We start from the raw sequence: 10,892 nt of genomic DNA, 5'->3' as shown, positions 1-10,892 counted from the left end.
GAGGATCTGCAAGGAGGAATGGCAGAGGATCCCCAAATCCAGGTGTGAAAAACTTGTTGCATCTTTCCCAAAAAGACTCATGGCTGTATTAGATCAAAAGGGTGCTTCTACTAAATACTGATCAAAGGGTCTGAATACTTAGGACCATGTGATATTTCAGTTTTTCTTTTTTAATAAATCTGCAAAAATGTCAACAATTCTGTTGAAAAAAGGGGGGTCTGAATACTTTCCGTACCGACTATATATCTCACAATTCTGACTTTATAACTTGCAATTGCAAGTTTATATCAGGCAATTCTGAGAAAAAAGGTCAGTATTGTGAGATAAAGTCACAATTACCCTTTTTATTTTTTATTCAGTGGTATACCTCATAATTGTGAGGTATAAAGTCAAATTCTGTTTATTAACTCACAATTCTGACTTTATAACTCGCAGTTGCGACTTTATATCACGCAATTCTGAGAAACTCACAATTGTGAGATATAAAGTTGCAATTATCTTTTTTTTTTTTTTTTTTTCTTTTTTTTGTTCTGTAGTGGAAACAAGCTTCCATACAAAGGTGTATATGCAGTGATTCCTGGACAAAAAAAGTAATGGAAATTCACTGGTATATTGCAGTAAAATATATTACTGGATCATTGCTTTTTCTCAAGCTGAAGGACACTTTATAGCTATTGGTTCATAACACAGTCTATGCGATGTGTCTCCTTGGCTTTTCCTGTAAGCTGCTGTTGTGGAATTCTCATTATTACTTGTACGTTTCTGGAGGACACTCTGAGAACTTGACTAAAACAATAGAGAAAGGATTTTTCTTGTGTTTCTGTTGGCATTACCACTGCATTTCCATTCATGGGCTGTAGCCTTCAGGCTCTGTGGAGATGGTTTGTAGTTTTAGTGTGTGTAATGACTTGCAACATCCCTCCTTCACAAAAATCAATTCCAAAGTCTGCCCTAAGCCAGAAGTTGCAAGAAGTGCCAAAGAGGGCTCGGTGCTCAAACTCCCCTTTCATTTATATCAACATGTGATTTGAATGATTTTACCTATTCACTTGTTTTCTGGTTTCCCATGGCAATGCCTTGAATGAAACTAATCTCTTTTGTGGCTTTGCTCCACTGACCATAGTAATTTAGAAAGAAGATGGGGCCAGCAACAAGTGTGTCTGAATGCTGATGTGAGTTGTCATCGCTGCCAGTTTGCTTTTGCTTAGCACAGTGCTTTTCAGAGATTCAATATCATCAGTCTGAGAGAAAAAGAAAAACGCTCTGTCTGTATTTTGACAGCAGTTCCTAGGCTGAGACTCAGATTGCAGGAATGTGAGCTGAATCTATCACATCACAATGAAAATATTTCACTTGTATGTCATAAACCCTTACGTTTTTGAAGTCATGCACCTCCAGGACCTCGTCGGTGCCATTTCCCATCCTGAAGATCTCGATGCGTTGAGCTGGATGGATTTCCATCATGCTCTCAGTCTCCATTCCATCCAGCACAGCTTTATAATGATGGTCATATACCTGTTCAGACACATACAATTCAACATGCAGAATTAAAAACACAGTGACACTACAATATCCAGTCTGCAGCAATGCCATGTCCCATTCAAAACTACGGTAAATGGATTTTATTGCATGAGGTAAAATATCAAGTGACATCTGCAAACAAATGATGCTAGAGCTTTTCTCAGAGCTACAGAGCCCCTAAAGGGACATGGTGATGGAAAAAAAAATGAGATTGGAGGAAAAATTAAATGTCAATGCTTTTGCTTTCTCTCGCAAATGTTTTGCATTCCCCTGAGAAACTTTGCATTCCCTCGCAAAACTTTGGTTTTTGAGTTTTTTGAGAAACTCATTGGAATGCAAAAGTTTTTGTGAGGGGAATGCAAAATATTTTTTTTTTCCCTTTAGGGCAGTGGTATTCAAATAGCGAACCTCGTTCCGGACCTGGCTTGGTTCTATCCACACACACGCACAAATATAATACTACATTAAGATTACTGTCACAAATCAACACAATTTTGCACTTTTATGCAGTGTAGCACAGAGCAGTAAACGCGTCATTTAATATCGACTGTTGTGGAGAGTGTAATGTATTGAAATTAGCTTGAAAGTAACTTCTGCTCAGATCTGAATTTGTATTACTAGATTATGTATGTTTGTTTTTAGTAGTTTATTATTTTGTGCAAAATATAAAAATGGTCCATACTTTTCTTAAGATGCAAACCATGCACCCCCTGTATGTTTTCATAGTCCCAAGATATCTATGTGAAATGCACATAGGTGTCTAAATGTAATGTAAATATACACATATCATATACCTTTTTTGTAATTATTGATAGAAATTCATAGACATCTGTACTTTGGCTCTCTGGGCCCAAGATTCACATCTTTGACTATTTTGAGTGTTTTGGTATTTTCTTTTACAAAGTACTAACTGTTCCAAAAAAGTATTGCCTGGACCTCTGAAATATAGAGACCAGACATTGGAACTGTGAAGGGCAATTTCAAAACACTGCTTCATGAAGCTTTACAAATCTTTTGTTTCAAATCAGTGGTTTGGAGCACTGCCAAAGTCACATGAACGATTCACATGAACGATTGAAATTTCAAAACAATTGAGGTAACAAAGCCTCGTTTACTGAAATCACGTGACTTTGGCAGTTTGAGATCGTTTGATACAGGCTCTGAACCACTGATTCTAAATAAGAGTCGTAAAGCTTTGAAGCTTCATGAAGTAGTGTTTTGAAATCACCTATCACTAGATATTGTTAAATAAAGTCGTTATTTTGTTTTTTGCCGCACAAAGACATATTTATAAACGCTCACTAAGACCTATACTGCATTATAAGAACAGTCATAGTTACATTTATATTATTAGTCATATGTGTTATGGTGTGCTGGTGCTGTAGAGACGAGACATAAACGGATATCCGCATAAAGGGTATTTAATGATAAACGCAGGAGAAACAACCAATACACACATACAAAACAACAACAAGATCAGACAGGGAGTGAAGGGAGTGAGTCCATTATAAAGGGAGTATTAATAGCCATGTTGTGTTCTTATAAATACTTATAATAATACAGTTACTAATCTCTATAAATGCATAATTGATGGCTTTAAGTAAAGTGAAAACACAGAATGCAGTTTTCCTTAAGAAATCATGAAGATGTGCTCATTATACGTTTTAAATTGTTTACTTGTGAGTATAACTAATGAACAATAATTCCTGTAATAAAAATAATGGGGAAAAAAAACAGAAATCATTAATACAAACAGTTGAAAAAAATATATATATATGTTACATAGCAAAACACTGCAAAAAAAAAATATAATTGACAAAGTTAATTAGTAAATAGTATAATAAACAAATCAAAATTACAATTCATGACCTCTAATTAGTAGGTTATGACCTCTAACTACAACAAAAGTGTCTCTGGAATTATCTTATACTTGATCATTTATAAATCAATTTATAATGCATGTGCATTGAAAAAGCAAATGCATGGCTTATAAATACATTTAAAAAAAATATAAATGCAACTATAACTGTTCTTATAATGCAGTATAAGTCTTTATACATATATTTATAGTATAGTAATACTTACTTATAAATAAGTATAACTGTAGCTAAAATTCATGGAAGCATGGTCTTCATAGAAAGTGTTACCAGTGTGGAACGACATGAGGGTGAGTAATTAATGACAGAAATTTCATTTTTGGGTGAACTAACCCTTTAATTGAATAGCCCTGCTTTAGTGGCTCTGTACAGACCTAAATTCACTTTTGAGAATTTTTTTTCTTTTTTCTAAATAATTACTTTTAGTCTGCTTATGTCAATACTTTTTAGTTGATGTATGAAGCAGGAAAACATTAGTTTTGGTAGTTTGTATTATATAATGCAATGCCATTCTTTTTAAGTGTCCACAAGATGATGCTGTATCTGGGAATTTTGATGCAGTGCTCATTGCCTCTTAATTGCTTCTCAAAAGAAGATGTATTGATTTTTTTTTCAGTGCGGTCGAGGATTATTTTAGACCCCACTGACTTTTATTGAATGGACAAAAACCATTTGAAAAGTTTTTCATAATATGTTATTTTATGTTGCACAGAAGAAGTACAGTAAGTCATACAGGTTTGGAACGACATGAGGGTGAGTAAATGATGACAGAATTTTTATATTTGCATGAACTAACTCTTTAATATGAATGCACTTTATGAAACTGTCCAAGATTCATACCTTTATCAAAGCCAGTCAGTGCAGACGTTTGCTCAGGCTTGACGGCAGCGTGCTATAACCTCTATTAATGGATGCGTTCTGGCAGTTGCACTTAGTTGCCATACGTATGCTTTCTTTTAGACTCAACAATTGTCTGATTGTCTGGGGAAGCATTACATGTATATGGCTTTCTCCTGTTGCCAGGCCTAGCCGTGCTGCTGTTTATCTCAGCGCTTTCTTAAATGCTGTTTTTGAGCATGCATGGGTGGCTCCTCTCTGTCTACAAAAATGATTCATGCCCACCAGCCAAAAACCCTGCTATTAATATTTATGTGTGTGTTGTGTTATGATGAGAAATTACACTGCTGAGCTCACCCTCATCTGTCTCAGTAGCATTTCTGAGTAATATGTTATGCTTAGATGTAAGGCAAAAGATGCATGCGTACAAATATAATACTACATTAAGATTAATGTCACAAATCAATGCATTTTCTGATTATTAAAGTGTTTTATGCAATGTAGCATAGAACAGTAAACACATCATTTAATATCGACTTTTGTGGAGAGTGTAATGTTTTGAAATTAGCTTGAAAGTAACTTCTGCTCAGATCTGAATTTGTATTCATCCATATTCAAAGAAGTTATGTAGATTTAAACATGTGAGTGTGGTTATAGACAACACAATATAGAATATTCCAGTACTGAAGTTGGGGGATGCTTTATTCCTGCTGTTTGAGTGGCTAATTTGGTTCAGTTGATGATTTATTGATTGAATAACTTCAGAAGACTTAGAATATAGTGCATGAGTCATATGGATCACTATTGTTATATTTTAAATGTACTACTTTTGCATTCTTTTTGAAAAGTAGTAGCCTCAGTTGCCATTCATTTTCATTATATGGAAATGAGCAGTTGAGATATTCTTCAGAAATTCTCCTTTTGTGTTCCATACAAAAGTCATACGGGTTTGGAACGACATGACGGTGAGTAGTGAGTGACAGTTTTCATTTTTGGGGGCACTATCTCTTTAAGAACATGATGAAGAGTTAATGAACTGGGTGTCCTGTGAAGGACCTTGTCGGTGTCAATCTAGCTTGAAGCTTCTGCAGGCGTTCTTATTGATTAAAAATCACAGAGCTTTTTAAACCCCCTTTCCTTTTTTGTTGTTATTGCTCTCCTGTTTTATGACAAACTTCACAAGACCTTCCCCTTGAGCATATTTAACCTGACTAATATTTTTGCCTGCTCCGTGCTTTGTTGAATCCATAGTTACCTGAATAGATGACAAAGGAGTCTAGATATTGCTGTGAAATAATGATAATAAAAGTAAATTTGCTTTCAGCACTACAGCAGAGCACTGGGATTCATGGCGAAACACAAGGAGAAATGTTTTCATTAGCACTCCATCATGAAGATACCTTGAGTAGATCACTGATTCGCGTGATACAATGTTTGCTTTTTCAAATTTCAAACACTCAGTAAGCCTACAGTGCTATTGCCTTGCAGGTTTAAATAGATGATTGTCATGCCAGAGTTTTCACACAACAAGTATAGCAAATGGAGGTGATATTATTACAATATTAATAAATATACCCCTGGTTTCACAGACAAGGCTTAAGCTAGTCCTAGACTAAAATGCATGTTTAAGCTGTTTTAACAGAAAGTAACTTGTACTGACAGATCTTAAAATATGTCAGTACGATTGGTTTGTCTCAAGATGCACACCAGTAATGTTCTTTTCTAGTGAATGTTTATAAAAGCTACTTAAATATCCTAATTGAACTAAGGCTTAATCCTGGCTTAGGCTAAGTCCTGTCTGTGAAACCAGGCCATTAAATAACAGTCTTAAATAGGCATATCAGTGTAAGATGGTAATTTAATGTGATTTAATTACATAAATGCATACGATAAAATAAATAAATCAAATTAATGCAATTAATCATGCTCCCTGGTCTGACATGTACGTAAATTCAGACTTTTGTTTAACCAAATAGAAATACAACAAATAATATGATTTCTGTAATGTATATGCAATGCTTCCATTTGCCTCAATCATCTCATGTATTTGAACTATCTTAACTTTAGGGCTTTTCTCAGTAAATATTTATATTTGCCAGTGATTCTCAAAGGCCCTCCACATGTAGTGATACTCTTATATTTTTGCAATCAGTTGCAAAAAATGATTAACTAATCAAATTTATTTTTGATTTCAGAAGTTTCAAGATCTGTTCTTCAGTAAAAACAACAGCTGTTGGGTAGACAAATTAAATTAAGATATGTGGGTTTCCATGCTGGATTAATTTTAAATGATGACTTAAAATCTTGTGGTTCATTAACTGGAATGTCATGTAATTAATTCAATTATATATTTTAAATTGATTGACAGGTAAAATAAATTTCAACTTGTCTTGTGCTTCATGTTACTATTTCCTAGACATTTTTGCCCACAATATTGATTCGCTTAGTTGGTCTCGAAACAGGAAAAAAAGCTGTATTACAGGAGAGAGAAAATGTAATATTGTATCCCTTGGAGATCATAAGAATGTACTGGCAAGTTCAGGGTCTGCTCATGATATATTGTTAAAATCGTCCCTAGTGCCTAGGCCTTGAGCTCTCAATTCCTGCCAAACTCATTACTTTATAAAAGAGGCATTTGAGAAGCACAGAATTTTGTTTACATTTGTGCAGAAATGTCATGTGGCCACCACAGGAGCTTTTCAGACTTCTGACACTCTACGCATTGAGAATTCGAGTAGATTACCAAGTAATCTGCTTCTCAGTGATGCCACCTGGCTTCAATATACATCAAGTACTCATGATAGATAACATGTGGAGAAGTTTTCAGAGTTCTCTTGTTTACATATTTTCATCTGCTGCGTGTCTGATCTCTAAGGTGGCTCTCGTCGTCCAGCATACAGAGACTCACAGGAGAGACCCACCCCGAGGAGAATTACTAACAGACAAGGAAGCCAATGAAGTCTGAGAGTGTTTTGCATCATCGTGCCCTACTGGTCCCCCGAGGACGTGCGTTAAAGGTCGTCCAGACACTGTCACAGGTGAGTGGAGGAGAAAGGCTAGTATGCTCATGACAGCGTGTCCCCTTGTTGTCCTTAAGGGCCTAGAGATATGACCGCCCGTCAGAGTGCAACGTGATGGCTGTCATTCAAAAGTGAGACGATGACTTCACTTGTGTCCTTACCCTGCTGAGAAGAAGACCTGAGACGTACCAGGGTCAGTAGCACCGCCATGTTGCTAGCCTGTCTGTGAAGGAGTGTGATAAACTCGGGTAATTGAGTTGTTTTTAGCGTGTGCCTCAAGAATATCTGTATTCCTCTCAGAATTGCTATTTTATTTCTGTGCATTTTGGGTTTCGTGTTGTTCTAGGTGTACAAAGTGAGTAAAAAAAAATCCATCAGACTCGAGGGCTGGCATCTGTCAACAAAATAAACACTAACTGGCTTTCAGTCGGCACTGAAATATAGTACGCCGAAAGTGTGAGTACATCTGTAGATATAGTTTTGGTTTGGTTGCAGTACGAGAATTACCTGCAGGGTGTGCGGTCGTCTCCTCTCCTCTGCTTCTCTCCAGCAACCCTGCTCTCCACATGCTTCCTGCACACCCGCAAATGATGATTTAACAACTACTATTCACATGGGTAGTCACATGAGCAGAGCAAATTCCTCCCCAGGGTTGAGCTCCCCTCTGAAATGTTATGAGAGGAGTTTTTTCCCCCTATCTTCCCTATCTCTTTTTTTCCACATTTTTTTTTTTTTTTTTTTTTTTTGGAGGGGAGGGTGAAAAAGAAGTACATTTTCCATACAGATTCAAAACGAACACAGCTGCGACTGTCACAACAGCGCCCACAGCAACACAGCAGCCATTTTTACATCTTCCTTTGGTTTCTTAAGCCTTTAGGAAAATTAAAGACACCCTTCATTCAATCGACAGCTTGGCTTTCATCTCACAGAAAAGATGAAGAGACACTAGTGTATGAGCTATAATGAAAGCTGGATTCTCTAAAAAATGAGACACCCTAAAGAAAGAAAGAAAGAATAAAAAAAACTCCAGGGTATATTGCTGTAAAATGAAGATCCCCTCAGGAAATAACTTCTCCAGATCAGTTAGCGAGAGCAGTGCAGATGGCATTCACATGTGCTCAATGCATGTCAAAAGCCACTGTGTGAGCTACTGTGTAGTTATTATTCTAGGAATTAAATGATATTCTCATTTCAACGTGCGCTAAAGATAACAATTCGCCCATTGATGGGCTCTTCATTACCGCCCTGATCTGGTCTGACTTCATTTTATCTGCCCTGAATGGTGCAGATAACAGCAGGTTCATTTCCATCACAGGTTCATCTCTATGAAATGCAAATGGTTTTCCTGTTCCATTTCTCCTTTCAAAAGCCTCAGGTATCAGGTATTAGACACAGGCCGCTCACTATGTTTGTGTTTGGTTTGGGGACGAAGGCAAATATGATTTTGAATTATAATTATGAACGAATTATAATTTTTTTGCTGTTCTGAGACAAAGGTATTATAAAAGCAGAGACCGATGACAAGGCTGTATGACCATTACAGTTAAGATAAATTTGAAGGGAATGCTTTCAGGGCCGCCAGATGCTTTTAGTACAGCATCTGGAGATGTCTGATGAAGACAAGCAGTTGCTTTCTCGACAGCTTACTATTTTGAAAATGGGGAAAACGATGGTCACTAGCTAACAGGTGACATTTATTCCTCAAGGAGCACCATCCACTTTCTTTGTCGGGTTATAGTTTATGATCTTAAAGGGTTAGTTCACCCAAAAATGTAATTTCTGTCATTAATTACTCACCCTCATGTCGTTTCTAAACCCATAAGATCTTCATCTTCAGAACACAAATTAAGATGTTTTGGATGCCATGCTTTCCATCTCCCATGGAAAGCAACGAAATTACAACATTCAAGGTCCAGAGAAGTAGTAAAGACATTGTTACATTGTTTTTGTGCACAAAGAGTATTCTCATCGCTTCATAAAATTATGGTTGAACCACTGTAGTCACGTTGACTATTTTAATGATGTTTTTACTACTTCTCTGGACCTTGAATGTGGTAATTTCGTTGCTTTCTATAGGAGATAAAAAAAACTCTTGGATTTCATCAAAAAATCTTAAATGGTATTCCGAAGATGAACGAATGTCTTGCTGGTTTGGAACGACATTAGGGTGAGTAAATTTCATTTTTGTGTGAACTAACCCTTTAAGAATACTTCCAAAATAACCCTAGGAATACCTCCAAATGTTGGTCTACATTCTGGCTATATATATATATATATATAGGTCTCAATATCTTTGTAGCCTAGCAGCAACGCTAACCCACAAAGGTCTTGTTTGTTTAAATGAAAGGTCCAGCATCAAAAGCATATCTGAAAATAATGGCTACCTCAGTTGAGATTTTAGAAAACATGCCATGAAAATACACGGGGTTGTTATTATGGTATGTTAATTACAGCTGTTTACATAAGGAACAGAGGCCAAGATCATCTTGTTTTTTAAGGCTCTTTTGTGCCTCGTTTAGCTCTTATAATAACTCTGTCAACAGCAGAGTTAAAATCAACTTTTGCTTCACCCGAAGCCACAACAAACTATTAAAAATAGAAGTCAGCTCCCTTGCGGACATTTTGGATGCAGAACAGAAGGGATATAAATCACTGCTCATCTATAACTAGCTACGTTTAATGTGCACCACAAATAATAAACAATAGGAAGTGGGCTGGCACTCATCACAGTACAAATCACATTAGAGGATGCAGAGTGATGCAATAATGCAGAACATATTTCTTAATGCTGTGTACACTGATGCAGACAATACAAATGTAATTACTCATATGGTATACTTCACATAGAAGAAAGGCACTGTAACTTGTTCAATTGAATGAAAATGCCTCTTTATAGCTATAGAACTGGACTCTCAGAGGAATTTTAAATGCATAATTGCAAGCAATTATAGAGAAGGAATTTCAGCAGCTCAGTTGTTTGAGAGCTGCAAGCTCATTCCTCTATATTTATACTCCAGAGGTTCACTGAGATTTCCTTCACAGGCGAGGGCCTCTCCACGAACGGAGCGCAATGACCCATTTTCTCTGCCCGGATCCCCTGCGAGTCTCTATCGTTTGCCAAGTATGACCACCTTGCTGTGGTTGACTCGCATCTGCAGCTGCTTTTAATTTGTCGGTGCAACCCGGTCCCTTTCTTCAGAGCTAGCGCATATATGACTAATCGCACTAGCCATCTTAAACAACTTGAGCTCTCACTGGCAATAAATCACTTTGATCTGAGCTACTGTGCGGGTAATAGAGCTATATTCTGGAGGGAGGGGGGCCGTGGAGCATTGGGAGCAATTGCATTTTCTCCCTAGTCAGCACGCAATTGTAAAGCGGGCTCAGGGACTGGGATGTCACACTTTGAATCATTGTTTGCTTTTATGATCTGTTAAAAATCAACAAGCATTTAATATCCTTCTGGTTGGGTTAACTCTGGCTTAAAAAGTGATCTGAGTCATGAAAACATTTTTTGTTATATTTTGACATTCTATAAGTTGAAACCATAGGTTGAAACAGATCAACATGCATATTTTAATGTGTTTTGGTACATTGTTATTCTTTGCAGAAAAAAAAAAGTTTTCCATCATTTGTC

The 10,892-nt window shown here is 36.7% G+C and overlaps 1 protein-coding gene across 1 annotated transcript in view; it reads right to left on the bottom strand.

The window, feature by feature from the left end:
* The window catches only part of tnmd (tenomodulin), a 50,928-nt gene that overhangs the window by 15,289 nt on the left and 24,747 nt on the right, over nucleotides 1-10,892 (bottom strand). Inside the window, exon 3 of the mRNA XM_067380924.1 lies at nucleotides 1,375-1,515. Within this exon, the coding sequence (XP_067237025.1) occupies nucleotides 1,375-1,515 (141 nt within the window). The remainder of the gene's footprint in view (nucleotides 1-1,374; nucleotides 1,516-10,892) is intronic.

The sequence above is a fragment of the Chanodichthys erythropterus genome, chromosome 1, assembly GCF_024489055.1.
Source record: "Chanodichthys erythropterus isolate Z2021 chromosome 1, ASM2448905v1, whole genome shotgun sequence".
In the NCBI taxonomy this organism is placed as follows: domain Eukaryota; kingdom Metazoa; phylum Chordata; class Actinopteri; order Cypriniformes; family Xenocyprididae; genus Chanodichthys; species Chanodichthys erythropterus.
Note: the sequence above shows the minus strand (reverse complement) of the source record. Positions and strands in the feature narration are given on the sequence as shown.